The sequence below is a fragment of the Macaca thibetana genome, chromosome 20 (assembly GCF_024542745.1).
Source record: "Macaca thibetana thibetana isolate TM-01 chromosome 20, ASM2454274v1, whole genome shotgun sequence".
Taxonomy (NCBI): Eukaryota; Metazoa; Chordata; class Mammalia; order Primates; family Cercopithecidae; genus Macaca; species Macaca thibetana.
The window spans coordinates 44,879,997-44,895,550 of record NC_065597.1 but is presented as its reverse complement, the minus strand read 5'-3'; the positions used below and the strand labels follow the sequence as shown (position 1 = coordinate 44,895,550).

The following is a 15,554-nucleotide window of genomic DNA, read 5'->3' as shown; positions in this document are numbered from 1 at the left end:
ACTGATTGTAGTTTTAATTGTCATTAACATTTTATTTGTCTTGTAAACCCTGACTCCACATGAGTTTTAAGACTCAGGCTGTATCAATAATGAGCCCAATTGTCTTTGGGAAAGTGTCACATAGTGCCTAGGAGAGTGCTGTGGGTTGATAACTAAGTATTACAGTCAGGAGAGTCCCATCTTGCCCCTGACCCACAGAGAGGCAGTGGGCAAGTCACCTTACCCGTCTCCCAGTCCAGATAAATGCTTTCGAAAGCTCTAAGTTCTCTTCGTGCTCTGAAATAATTATTTAAAAACTCACTGAAATACTTTGTTTCAATAAGGAATATTTATTAAGAAGACATGTTAACATGCTTAGATACAAAGTAAAAACACATGCCATTCTCAGTAAACTGAAGAAAAAAATAAGAACAAAATTGTTTTCAGAGAAACTTTTTGTGTTTTATAGGCATCACATGTCCATTTGCATATTAGAAAATTATTAGCATTGATAAACTTTTTTTTCTGTCTTAAAGTCTTTTTAAAGTAACTTTTTGGAAATGTGAAATTCACAATATAAAATTTGCATTGAAGTCTGAATGTAAATTATAGACTTCTCCAAGCCTTTGAGAATAGAAATGTGATTGAAGATTTGCATTCCCAGATGCTGCCTACAGCAGTTTCCTTTCAAGAAATCAAATGTTCTTCATTATCACATGATAAGGATCAGTTTTCAGAGGAAAATTTTTAGGACACATTAATTCTTGGAGAGTACTATAATTTTTAGTTAATATGAGCAAGTAAATCTTTATATGTCAGTCGCCAAAAATTTAGCTTTTCCAAAGAATATTTCTTCATGCCTGAAAATAAAATTCTATCAAATCTACATATTTCTATAATTAGATGTGTAAGTCTAATAAGATCATCTAAAATAGTAATAATGACAACTACCACATATTGAGCACTTACTCTGTGCTAGGCACCAAGCTAAGCACTTCACATACATCATCCCATTTAATGTTTACAATAACTCAAGCAAGTATCATTAGCCCCACTGAATAAACAAGAAAACTGAGGCTACACAGGTTAAACAAGAGTCAAGTTCAAACAATGACTTTGTAAGTGGTGGAATTAGGAGTTTAAGGCAAGTCTGTCTTACTGTGCTACCAAGTCAGAGCCCGATCACTATATTGTATGTTATCAGTGAGAGACCCCTGACCTGCTGTGATGAAGCTGAATGCATAATGACTCTGTGATATATTCACAAAAGTATAATTTGCATCATTAGAATAAGAAGCAAGACCAAGTCAAGTGGACACAAAAATTCCTGCTCATTTAATTATTTTTATTTACACACATCTTTTTCCATCATCATGACACTAATAAGATTATAAATACACAAACACAGGAGTACATGCAACACATTCCACAAAGGAACAGAAATGTACAGCACTACGGAATAAAGAACCCAAACTTTTTATATACAAAGTGCTTTAAAAAAAAAAAGGACCTTGTGACATATTCAAACCATATTTATTTGAATACTTTCCAATAATTACCATGGGATACATCATTTACAAATAATATTTAATCTCCCCTATTTTTTAAGCCAGAATTTGTGTTTCAACTAATCAAGTGAACAGCCATTCCATTATGTAACATTAAAGGCAAGTCACATAGCATCAAAATGAAACCGGTGGGCTTCTTGTCGTTTTTCTCTATCATCTGCTTTCTGAAAAAGAATTTTAGACTCGTTTATAAATGGTCGAGAAATGTTACAAAAAGATTCATTTCTGAAATACACTGATCCATTTTTAAAAGTCTCCAGCAATTAGTAGATAATAGATATGATTTCCTAATTCTAGTATTTTTGTAGTTTATAGTAGCTGTTTTATAATTAATGACTAATTGAATAAAAAACAAGAAATACTTGAATACTTAGGGCACATTAAATACTTAGGGTCCTTAAACACTTAGCTTCTTATCACTTATTATCTACTTGAAAATAGGAATAAGCATTAGATTCTATAAGGATAAATCAATGATTGCATTTTTCTCTCATTCTTAACACTGATGTTAATAAACAAATCTAATGGCTGGGTGTGGTGGTGGCTCATGCCTGTAATCCCAGCATTTTGGGAGGCCAAGGAGGGCGGATCACTTGAGGTGAGGAATTCGAGATCAGCCTGGCCAACATGGTGAAACCCTGTCTCTACCAAAAAAAATACAAAAATTAGCTGGGTGTGGTAGTGGGCACCTGTAATCCCAGCTTCTTGGGAGGCTAAGGCAGGCGAATCGTTTGAACCTGGGAGGCAGAAGTTGCAGTGAGCCAAGATTGCACCACTGCACTCCAGCCTGGGTGACAGAGTGAGACTCTGTCTCAAAAAAAACAAAACAAAACAAAAAACCACAAACAAAACCAAATCTAAACTAATTATATTAAAGTACTAATGTACTAATTATTTTTTCATTAAATTGTTAATTTAGCAGATATTCATTGGCCCTTTGCTTCCAATACTCCCAATACCAATACTGTGTTTGATATTTTAATATTTAAAAAACCTCAGTTTTGTATCTTGTTCTCCAAAAAGACAAACACAAAACATATTGTATAACTGTAATTCAAGATAAAAAGTGAAAAATGTTACCAAGTCTAAGAGACTACTTCTAGATCTGGGTGAGGAAAGGGAAAGCTTTGAAAAGACATGGAAAGTATTTGAAAGCATGGAAATGGGGAGAGTGGTATTCATTCCATGCTGGGGTTACAACATGAGCAATCATGAGAAGGCTGGAAGGAGCACGAATATGTGAAAGGAGCTGGTAAAAAATAAGACTGTGGAGTCACATGGAAGTCATACGCAGGCCAGGCCAAGGATTTTATACATAAAAGGCAATGGATATTCACCAGAGCTTTTTGAGCAGGGGAGTGACATGATGAAGGCTAAACTGAATGATGTGTGCGCTAAATGGAATGGAAAGGGGAGAGAACGGAAAGAAAGAGACCAAGTAGGACGTAAGAAGGGGCTGGGTGAAGCAGTGCAGTAGGAATGTAGAAGTGGAGTCAGCTGTAGAACTTCTCACAGAGGCAGAGTCCATAGGCAATTGATGAAATCTTGTAGGCAAGTAAGACAGATGAAGCTTTAGAATGCTGGTTTTGAGGTGTTGTAAGTCATCTAGGTTGAGCTATCATGGTGATAGCTGGAAATGGGGAAGGACCTTTAGAGATGAGAGCTGGGGATATCTGAAGCCATGATTTTTGATGAAATTGGCAGGTAAAGTGTTGAAAGAAGAGGGGCAGGGACAGACACTGGGGAAAGCTTGCAGTGAGAAAATGGTAGAAGGAGCCAGCCTGCTTAAGTAAAAAAGTGGTTAGAAAGGTTCTACCTCTTTGAGATACCACAGTGCCACAGGAGACACAGTATATACATGGTCAAATATATACTTGTACTTAAAACTTTAATTTTTGGCTACTGCATAATTATTGTTATAAGCATACAATGTTTATGCTGTAATCAGATCTACTGAGGAATTAATGAAATTAATTTCCTTTGCTTCATAGGTCAAGAACTATGGAATCTTTCAGATGATATTATGATACTCCTGGACAAAGTATGTATGGTTGTCCTTGATCTTACTCTTAAGTTGCAATCTTAAGGTTAATTGAATATGTAACTGCATGTTACTGTTTTTGATATGTAAAGGAGTGATTTTTTTAAAAGCCACGAAAGTATGAAAAAGAACATTTATGGAACAACTAGTATGTTCTCTTTTTCATATGTTAAAAGAACAAAGATGGTAATTTTAGTTAGCAAAAAATGATTATGATGGCATGACAATCCAGAGTGTAGGTGCAAAAAAAGAAAAACACCTTTCTTTGGGGCCACAAAGAAGCCCTATTTTGAGGGCACTGATTGGAACCCATATACAAATAGAAACTGGCTTTTTCACATATATCTAAACTGCTAATAAATTTACAGTGATAGCCTCTTTTTTCTTCACATAAACATTGCATAAAAATCTTTTACATATTTGGGAGTTTTGTTTTCAATTATTATTTACAGTATTATACTAAAGAACAGAAATCAGTTTAATGCAAAGAATACTTAATAGATGAAAAAGATGTTTATGGCTTTTTTCTTTTTTGAGACAGGGTCTCACTCCTTTTGCCCAGGCTGGAGTGAAGTGGTGCAATCGCAGCTCACTGCAGCCTCAATTTTCTGGGCTCAGGTGATTCTCCACCTCAGCCTCCTGAGTAGCTGGGATTACAGCTTGCATCATGGTGCCTGGCTAATTTTTTTTATATTTTGTAGAGATGGGGTTTCACCGTGTTGCCCAGGATGGTCTCGAACTCCTGAGCTGTACCTTGGCCTCCCAAAGTGCTGGGATTACAGGCATAAGCCACCGTGCCTGGCTGTTTATTGCTTTAGTTGTTACCTTCCACCTAAACCCTGAGAAAATAATTTAACCTCTTTTTACTCTAATTCTTTTCAAAGAGATAGCTGTTAATCCTAGCCAAAGAATGTCCATGACTTTATCAGTAGATACTGAACACAAGTTCATTTTTTAAAATCATTATTATTTTTCAGGTCATTATGAAATTGTTTCTAAATGCCTTTTGATTTCTGAATGATCACTTTATTACTATTGTACAGCATCAAACTTTTAAAGTAGACATCTCCTGTGATTTGTATGAATTGATAGGAGACATTAGTAACTTCCAGGGATAAAATAATCATCAATAAAATGATGCTTTGGACAGAACTTGAAAAATGATGAAATTCTAGTCATATGAAAAAAGTTTAAAATAAACATAGTGTTTTTGAAGAGCAATGTATGTATTACTAGAATAAATTAACCAAAGTTAATGTTTCATTTAAATGAACAAACCTTTTCCTGCCAATGTAAAATGCCAATTATTGCCAAGATGAAAACACAGACACCGATGAGAGCTATGGCAGTAAGCAGAACAATGTTACTTGGTGTAAGATATAGTTTGGCACTCCAACTGTAGATAAAAACAGAACAAATTAAAATTACAAATTTTACTTAAAAATAACAAAGTTATATTGAGACCCCAAAGCAAAACAGCTTATTAATTAATGAAACAATGTATTCATTAAACCATTCATTCATCTGTCCATTCATTATAAATAAAACAAAAACAATTATAAACCAGATAGTGCTGAGAATATTGATGATGCTGTGGTTTATATTTCACCTAGACAACTGAAATAGAATTTTTGATGAAATATTTCAATGTTTTTCATCTTCCAAGTTTGATCCTGTGAGAATTATTCTTAGTAAACATATCCAAGGGTACTTTGGACAATCATGGACTTTTTTTTTACATCTTGATTTACCTGCTTAATTTGAAATCCTGAACTGTAAAGCAAGGGAGTCACATGATCCTAGAAGCCTGCTGTATCATCTCATTTTTGACCTGTGTCACATATGTAATATGACCAACTAAAACATAAATATTTTGAATGTTGATGGCTTGTGCAGAACTTCTATAATTTTTGTATCATGTTGGAGCGATTACTACAATGACTTTTAGGTTCAGATCACTTACAAAATCATCTTTAGTCCCTCACTGTTAATGGCAATATATAGACTAGAGGTCTTCAGTAAACAGAACTAGCTCTTTCCTTCTAAAACAGTCTGTGTAATATAGTATTTGCACACCCTGAAAGCCTAAAACCAAAGACTGTATCACCAACTCTGCAGGTTGTTATATACACATAACTTTTTGTTCTCCCTAGAAATAGGTAATGGCTATATTTTTATTTTAAAAGTTTAATAAAGGTAAGACTGTTCTGGTAAATAGCAAGTAGCTATTGACTTATTCTGGGATAATTAAAATTTATTGATCCATAAGTTAGCCCCTAGTCAATAAACCTCAAAATATACCTCAAAAACTAAAATTAATTAGGTTTTTATTATGAACATAAATTTGAAAAGAACATTTCTTTGGAAAGAGTAAGAGAAACATGAAAAATGTTGAGATTATGGAAAAAAGCTATGATATAATTTTCTGGAAATTCAGAAGAGTAAGTAAACCTTAAAAAACCAAATACTGTTAATTAGTTGAAAGCTACTCTTAGTGTTGTACTCATACTTAAGAAAACAGTTCTTTTATGAGATGTTTTTGTTAGTTATACTTTTAAAATAGATTTTTAACAAATCAGGAATATAAGTGTTTTGGTAAAAAAAAAAAAGACAAAAGTCAATCCTCAGTTTTCTACTCAGAGGCAGTCACTCTTACCAGTTTCCTGCATATCCTTTTGGAGATATTTTATACATGTATGAACACGTATGTGTAGATAGCTTCTTTTTTAATCACAATGGCTGCTCATTACACATACTCTTCTACATTTTGCTGTTGCTTCTTTTGTTTGTTGTTTTGCTTACCACTCCATCTTAAGAGACTGTTCTATGTCCGTGGCAGTGAAAAAAAGTCATGCTACTGAGCTGTATAGAAGTACCCTACTTTATATAGTTTCCTACTCATGGTCCAGATTTTCTAGTTTTACTGTAATTTCATCTATAGAAAACTAACACATACAATATAGGCTCATTAAAAAAATCTGAACCAGGACTATAACTGTTTCAATGATGTCATCTTATTCCAAGCATAAGGCTGCGATAAAGTTTATTTTCTTAAGTAGTTTGGTTCTAAAGCCCATTAATCTACCATAAAGTGCATCTGCTGGTATGCTGGTAAACTGGCTCTGAGGTAGAGAGGGGTTGGGGAAGCCCTGTTTATGGTACTTGCCAATTTTCATGGAGTAGATTCTCCCACCATAACTGATTTCAGTGTGACTTCACTGAATAGAGATGCAGAGTCAGCTCATGAGGTGGCATAAGCTGGTTTCGGCACTCAATATATTCGATCGAGATGTTTAATAAAGAATGATGAAGCTGGTATTTTCAGAGGGAATGTAACAAGCAGGGGACCCCACTGGTTACATATTCATAGATAAATTCACCATTTCTCTTTGGTTATTTTCTCATGTTGATATTTGTCTAGCATATTTTTCCCTATGAAATTTAAATGTTAGTGAATACTTTTATCACCTAATTTAAAAAGAATAGAATCAATCTATAAATTTAAATAAAAATGAACAAAGATTATTTAAGGATTTAGAATTAAATGCTGTATTATGAAATGAATGTATTCTGTTAATAAGGATAAAAATACCTACCGTTCGTTTACCATATGCTTGGCACTGTGTTAAGTGTATTTCACCCTCAGATGCAGAAATTGAGTCTTGGAGAGGACAAGGACTGGCTCCTAGTCTTGCAGTCAGCCAGCAATGGAGCTGAGTTTTTAGCCTACATCTATTTAACTCCAAAATTTGTGCCCAACCACTGTGGAATATATAGTACTTCTCAAGTAATTTATTTAAAAGATCAGTGCTTTATACAAAGATTTAGTATCCTGAAATTTTGAATTTATAACTAGTAAATGGAAGAGCAGTTTATTTAAGCAGAATATGTATAAATCCCTAATTAGTTAACCTGCTGTTTTTCTCATAGGATTGAATTTGTTCTTCATGAAAAATGTCTGGGACCATTTATGTAAGTATGTTTAGTCATTTGAAGTTTGCCATAAGCAAATTAAGGATGGGCACTCATGGGAACACAGCAGGAATATGAGAGAGTTTAAAAGACATCACTGTATCTATAATTCAGAGTTAGCAGTGTCTTTACCAAATCAGTTCAAGCAAGGACATTACCTTCGAGGGACATTGTGAGGGTATGGAATGACAATTAGCTGAGAATTTGGAATGATTGCAGTCCACTCTTGTTTTCGTATAGACTGGAAGAAGAATTTAAGAACATTTAACATTTAGCACATTTAAAAAACACAATTACTATTCTAAATAAATAAGCAAAAATGTAGCTTCTTTGAGAAATTCAAATTCTAGGTATGGATGAAGCTATGTTTACCAGTATTAAGCCAAAAATAAGGCTTTTGTGCCATCTGTTGGAAAATTTTCTCATCTTTTCAAGGAAAGATTATATTTGTGTTTTATGAATTCATTCATTCAACAAATATTTATCAGACACTTATGTAGCAGGCACTGTTCAAAGGTTTATGTACAAATGCTGCTTGGAGCTAAAATTCAAGTTAAGGGGAAACTGACAATAAACAAAGCAAGTAAAATAATATGATTATACATATTATATAAATAATACACATATGTATAATAGTATTTATGTTAGTAAAATATTTATGTGCATGTTAGGTGGTGAAAAATGTTAGGATGAAAAAGCAGGATAGATGGATAGGTGAGGTTTATGGGCGAGGAGAGGGAAAAACTACACAGTATCTTAAAATCATGATGTGCTCTATGTAAGATAAACTTAGGTCACTACCAATACATTTTTCTTTATTCTTTAAAGGGAATAAAAATATTTGATTTATTTGAATTAAAATTCAATTACATTCAAATTATTTAATTTAAATACTTAAATAGTGAATATTAAAACATAGATTAATTGTAAACAAAATGAATTTTCACTCACTTTTTCTCCAGATGGACGGGGAATACCAACATACAGATGGTCAAGAAAATTTGCGCTCCGACCTAAACCAAGCACGTTGTATGGTAGTTGGAGAGCTAAATGTGCGGATTGGCTGAGTTGACCAGCTAGAATTATTCAATTAAAAAAAACCATTAAAAACATCTCTGGAAACATTGCTCCCATCAAATATTAAAATGATAAAATGTTAAAAATTTAGGTACTGGAACATATCATGTTTCAAAATGTGAAATGAAACACAGGACATTAATATTAATGATTCACTTTTTTCTTGTTCTGAGACATGGTCTCACTCTGTCACCCAGGCTGCAGTGCAGTTGCACTGCACTGAGCCTTGACCTCTCAGGCCCGCGCTATCCTCCTTCCCAGCCTCCCAAGTAGCTGAGACCACAGGCATGTGCTACCAGGCTCGGCTAATTTTTAAATATTTGTGGAGATGGGGTCTTACTATGTTGCCCGGCCTCCAACTCCTGGGCTCAAGTGATTCCCCTGCCTTGGCCTCTCAAAATGCTGGGATTACAGGCGTGAGCCACCATGCTCAGCCAATGATTCACTTTTTAAAGAAAACAGATTTACTGAGATATAATTCACATACCATACACATCACCCATTTAAAGTGTACAGTTAAGTGGTTTTGAGTATATTCAAAGAATTGTTCAGCCATCACCACAATCTAATCTTAGAACATTTTTATCACTTGAGAAGTAACTCCATACACATTAGTAGTCATGTCTGTTTCCAGCCCACACACTTCCAACTGTATGTAATCACTAATCTGCTTTCTGACTCTATAGATTTGTCTATTCTGAAGATTTCATATAAATTGCAATCATACAATGTGGTCTTTTGTGACTGGCTTCTTTCGCTTAGCATGTTTTCAAGGTTCATCTATATGGTAGCATGTTTCCGTACTTTATTACTGTTAACTTGCCAAATAATAAATACTCCACTTTGTTATATATACATTTTGTTTCATTAATTAATTTCATTAATTGATGGACATTTCAGTCATTTCCATTTTTGGTTACTAAGAATAATACTGCTGTGAACATTCATATACAGGGTTTATTTTTGTATTTACTCTTGTTTTCCTTTCTCTTGATTATGTAGCTAAGAGTGTTTAACATCATTGGGAACTAACTAACTGTTTCCAAAGTACCTGCACCATTTTATGTTCCCACCAGCAATGGATAATGGTTCAAATTTTTCCACATCCTCAGTGACACTTTTTATTGTGTCTTTTGTATTACAGCCATGCTCGTGGTTGTGAAGTGGTATCTCATTGTAGTTTTTACTTGCATTTCCCAAATGACTAATAGTCGTTAGCCATGAAAATGGTCAATAAACACATGAAAGATGCTCACTACACACACACACACACACACACACACACACACACACACACACACACACAATCAATTAAGTAAAGCATCTGGCCCTGTAGGCACATTTTCTGTTGTCTTTTTTTTTTTTTTTTTTAAAGAAATGTGTATTAGCCTACTTTCCTGTTTCTTTGTATGGCTTATAATTTTTGTTGAAAACTGGACTTTTAAGATAATATCGATAACTGTGGTATCGCTTAACCCCACCCAAGGATTTGTTGTTTTTGTTACTGTTTGTTTAGTGACTTTTTTTTTTCATTTAGTGAATTCTGTGGATTCTGTATTCCCTGCAGTGGTTGTCCCCAAGGTCTTTTTAATTTTTAAAGTTTTTATTCTACATCTGGCTTCCTACTTGGCATATCTAGGTCAGTATTTTTTAGTGGTCAGCCAGTGATTTGTTGTAAGATTTCCTTAAATCTCTTGCCTGTACATCTTCCACCCTTTGTCAAAGTGACTTGTGTGTGAAGGCATGCCTTCAAAGTTCAGATGGTTTAAAGGACAACCTTAGTTTTCATTTCCTGCTTATGCAGGGCTTCATGGTGAAGCAGAAGGGAGCTGAGTATTTTTCCTTTCTAGGAATTTGCAGTCTTCTAGATCCCCAAGAATATGCTGTAGCTTTTTAAAGCTGCCTATGTTTTCCAGTTTTCTAAGAATTCCTCTTATATTTTGACCAGTTCTTGTTTCCTCCACCTTTAATCACAGGCTTAGGTAGCTGAGATGTTGCCAGCAGATTACTGTTGTTTTTGGTAATGCCCTAGTCAAATGAAATAGCCAAGATGCTGAGAATGAAGATTTTCCAGGGAGTTGCTAGTCCAAAATGTTGATAGTAATAGGGATGGAGATTTTCATGCAGCTCCAAGGAGGTCAGTCATATCCATTGGCTGTGAAGCCGCTGGCTTTCCATGGCTACTGCACTACTCAGTTGAGAAGGGAGGCAGGATGGGAATAGCTCCAAGTTAAAAATGCCATAGATTCAGTGTCTTATCAAGGATCAGTAGTTTTCCTTGGAATAGACAATATTCAGTCCATTGTGTGGCTTTCGTTAATTTCCAGAGTTCTGAAATGGTGGATACTATATGGTTGGCCAATATTTTTGTTGTTGTTCTTTTTGGGGGCTCTGGGAGAGCAAGTTTGTGTGGTCCTTACACTGCCATTCCAATAGTCAGTCTTTCCCTGTTGTAATTCACTTTTATAGAATGTATGTATTTTCTAGGTATTTTTCTACGTGCTTAAACTTAACATTTAAATGACAAAATTAATATATAAATATTTTAATATTCAAGGGGACTCTGCTAAACATCACTAATGTTATCCAAAAATATGCAATCACTGGCAAGTATATTTACCTGATTATTTATATAGTTCTTAAGTTGGAAACAGTAAGGTATAATGAAAAGGAACATGAATTTAAGGATAGGCATTAACAATGTGTATGAAACTGAAAAGCAGTGTAGTGAACAGCATGGGCTGCAGAATTAGTTCACCTGATTGAAAGATAATGTTTAAAAGTAGAGTACCTCACATAGTAAATAATCATGTTAGCTATCTTTATTAAGATAAAATTTATTCTTACAGAGTAGAATTAAAAATTAAACACAGGCCGTTTATGCCTGTAATCCCAGCACTTTGGGAGGCCAAGGCAGGTGGATTGCTTGAGCTCAGGACTTTGAAACCAGCCTGGGCAATGTGGTGAAACCCCGTCTCTACAAAAAATACAAAAATTAGTCAGGCATGGTGGTGCATGCCTGTAGTCCCGGTTACGTGGGAGCTGACATGGGAGAATCACCTGAGCCTGGGGAGGTTGAGGCTGTAGTGAGCCGTGATTGTGCCACTGCACTCCAGCCTGGGAGACAGAGTGAGACCCTGTCTCAAAAACAAACAAACCAACCCAAAATTAAGCACAAGCTGATTTCATGACACTACTAGCAAAGACTGACTTAACAGAAGTAAACCAAAAATAAAATTCTAACTGTTGGACCCTCCCCTCAGGCACTCAAAAGTTAACCTGAAAAACTAGTTCAGGCCATGATGGGAAGTGAGGGTCAGATATGCCTCATTATACTCTCCTTTCTGTTGGAATTCAGGCACAGCTGACCAGCATTAACATCAATACAAAGCCCTTAAGACTGACAGAAAAGACTGTTTAAGGCTGATAAGAAGCATTTACAATCTACTCTCTCTGAAGCCTGCCACCTGAAGCCTTCATCTTCATGATAAAACCTTGGTCTCCACAACCCCTTATATTAAAAGACTTAAAGTTTGACTCTTTTTGTCTACATGACATCAAACTAGGCTTCTGTTTTCCTCTTTATACTATTAAAATTGCCTATGCAATAAGCAAGCTTAAAAGTATTAAGGAGAATAATCAAAGTAAAATTATCCAGCAACTTAAAATGAAGAGATAATCATTATTACATTTTAGCATACTTTTGGTCACATACTTTTCTTCTCCAAGGCAAGTGCATGCAGAAATACATTTTAGCATAGTTTAGTACTATTTTCACTCAGTATTATTTATGAGTATTTAGTCATCATGAAAATTCTTGAAAAATAAATAAGCAGAGAGAAAAATGATGGAAACACCAAAATCCCATTAAGAGAAAGCCAAAGGAAACACAGTGAAAAGACATGTATTAGTATGTATACATCTAAAATTATTTTTCTAAAGTGATATCTACCCAAACATTACAAAAATATAATTTTTCTGCCTATATAATATCTTATTTAAAAATTAATTCCTTATTGTTGGAAATAAAGGAATTTTCCTAATCCTTCACTATTAAAAAAAAAAAGCTTCAGTGAACAACTCTGCAAATCAATATTTGTTTGCACCCAGATTAGTTTGTTTGATTCCTATATACAGAACACTGGATCAAAGAGTAGTAAGTTTAAAACTTATTGTTAAATATAGAAACCCTGTTTCCTAAAGAGAGGGTGCATCACTTTACATTTCCATTAGCTTTCAATGAAAGCATCCATTTCAATCCATTCTTATTTTCTAATTGAGCTGTAATTCAATTAACTATTTTAACAATTTACTATTTTAATAAAGTGTAAAATCAAATGGCCTTTAGTGTATTTGCAATGTTGTGCAACTATCAATTCTCTCTCGTTTGCAAACTTTTTCATCATCCTATACCAACACCCTGTACCGGTTAAGTAATTACTTCCCCTTTTCTCTTCCCCCAGTAACCTCTAATCTGCTTTCATTCTCTATGGATTTGTCTACTCTAGATACCTCATATAAAAGGTACCATACATGTGACCAACTGTGTCTGGCTTCTTTCACTTAGCATAATGTTTTCAAGGGTCATATAAGTTATAGTATCATTACTTCATCTGTTTTTTATGGAAAAATAGTATTCCATTTTATGTATATACTTTGATTTGTTTATCCATCCAGCTATTGATGGATGTTTGGGTCGTTTCTACCTTTTGGCTATTATTAGTAGTGCTGCTATGAACATGGATGTACAAATACCTCTTTGAGACCCTGCTTTCAATTCTTTTGAGTATATATTAAGAAGTAGAAATCCTGGATCATATGGTGATTCTAGGTTTAATTTTTTGAGGAATTGCCACATTGTTTTTCACAGCAGCTGCACCATTTTACATTCCCACCAGGAATGTATGAGGGTTCCTATTTTTCACAGCCTTGCTGACATGTCATTTTCAGTCTTTTTAATTAAAACCATCTTAGTGGTTTTGAAGTCTGGTTTTGATTTGCATTTCCTTCATGACCGATTATGTAGGACATCTTTCACTTTGGGATTCTTTGGAGAAATGTCTAGTCCTTTGTCCATTTTATAATTGGACTGTTTGTGTTTTTGTTGTTGAATTGTAAACATTCTTTTTATAGTCTGGATACTAGAACCTTATCAGAGATAAGATTTGCAAATATTTTCTCCCTTTTCAGTTTGTTGAAAAGAAAAAAAAAATTTCTTTTCTTTTGAGACAGGCTCTTGCTCTGTCACCCAGGCTGGAGTGCAGCAGCACAATCCTGGCTCACTGGAGCCTTCATCTCCTGGGTTCCAGTGATCCCAGCTGAGCTTCCTGAGTAGGCTGGGAGCACAGGCCTGTGCCACTGCCTCTGGCTAATTAAAACTTTTTTTTTTTTTTAAGAGACAAGCTCTCATTACATTGCCCATGCTGGTCTCAAATTCCTGGGCTCAAGCGATCCTTATGCTGTGGCCTCCCAAAGTTCTGGGATTACAGGCATAAGCCACTGCACCTGGCTAAAAATGTTTTTTAATGCAAAAAAGCTTTACATTTTTGCAGAATCTAATCTATTTTTAAATTTTGTTACTAGTGCTTTTGGTGTCAAATCTAACAATCCATTGTCAAATCTGAGGAAATGCAGATCTATTTCTATGTTTGCTTCTAAGAATTTTGTATCACTTATATTGAGGTCCTTGATCCATGCATGAGTTAATTATTATATATGAGTTATGATCCATGAGTTAATTATTATATATGAGTTAATTATTTTATATGGAGTCCCGCTTCATTTTTTTTTTTTTTTTGCATGTCATTATACAAATGTTCTCGTATGATTTGTTGAAGGCACTCTTCTTTCTCCACTGAATGGTCTTGGTACTCCTGTCAAAAATTAATTTGCCATAGATGTTTGGATTTATTTATGGTCTCTCAGTTCTATTCCATTGGCTTATATGTCTATCTATATGTCTATCTTTATGCCAGCACTATGCTTGTTGATTACTGTAGCTTCGTAGTAAGTTTTGAATTTGGAAAGTATAAGTCCTCTCAGCTTTGTTTTTGTTTTCCAGTATTGTTTTGGCTTTTTGAGGCCCTTTACAGTTCCATATCAATTTGAAGGTTGGCTTTTTATTTCTGCAAACAGACCACTTGAATTTGTAGATTGTTTTGGGGAATATTGCTATCTTAAAGTTTTCCAATCCATGAATATGGGATGCCTTTCCATTTATTAGATTTTCTTTAATTTCTCTCAGCAATGTTTTTAGTTTTCAGTGGATAATCTTTCAATTTCTTGCTTAAATATATTCCTAGGTGTTTTACTCTTCTAAATGTTGCAAATTGAACTATTTTTTCTTTTTTAAAAATTTCTTTGCTGGTGTATGGAAACAACTGATTTTTGGGTGTTGATCTTGTTCCCTATAACTTTGCTGAATTTGTTTATTAGCTGCAGTAGTATTTTTTTAGTGAGTTATATGAGATTTTTCTGTATACAGAATCATGTCATCTGCAAATAGAAATCATTTTGCATCTTCCTTTCCAATTTAGAAGTTTTTATTTCTTTTTCTGGCCGAATTGCTAAGTGTAGGAATTCCAGTAAAAAGGTGAAGAGGAGGAGTGAAAGTGGGCATCCTCATCTTCTTCCTGATCTTAGAAGAAATGCTTTCAGCTTTTCATTATACAAGATGATATTAGGTGTGATTTTTCTTATAACTGCCCTTTATGATGTTAAGGAAGTTCCCTTCTATTCCTAGTTTGCTGAGTGTTTTCATTATAAAAGGATGTTGAGTTTTGTCAAATTATTTTTAGTATCTATTGAAATGATCATGTATTATTTTTCCCTTAGTTCTATTAATGCCATGTATTACACTGATTGACTATCTTATGTTGAACAATCCTTGTATTCCTGGGACAAATCCCATTTGGTCA

General features: G+C 34.4%; 1 protein-coding gene and 1 long non-coding RNA gene across 2 annotated transcripts in view; one reads left to right on the top strand and one right to left on the bottom strand.

Annotated features, from left to right (window-relative positions):
* LOC126944420 (uncharacterized) overlaps positions 1-15,554 on the top strand; it is a 42,081-nt gene that overhangs the window by 10,403 nt on the left and 16,124 nt on the right. Inside the window, exons 3-4 of the long non-coding RNA XR_007722050.1 lie at positions 3,539-3,588; positions 7,519-7,560. This is a non-coding gene — a long non-coding RNA (uncharacterized LOC126944420). The remainder of the gene's footprint in view (positions 1-3,538; positions 3,589-7,518; positions 7,561-15,554) is intronic.
* ITFG1 (integrin alpha FG-GAP repeat containing 1) overlaps positions 1,304-15,554 on the bottom strand; it is a 292,961-nt gene continuing 278,710 nt past the window's right edge. The window contains exons 15-18 of the mRNA XM_050773867.1: positions 8,512-8,636; positions 7,719-7,801; positions 4,867-4,984; positions 1,304-1,711 (exon numbers count right to left, since the gene is read on the bottom strand). Of these exons, the coding sequence (XP_050629824.1) occupies positions 1,652-1,711; positions 4,867-4,984; positions 7,719-7,801; positions 8,512-8,636 (386 nt within the window). The 3' untranslated portion in view covers positions 1,304-1,651. The remainder of the gene's footprint in view (positions 1,712-4,866; positions 4,985-7,718; positions 7,802-8,511; positions 8,637-15,554) is intronic.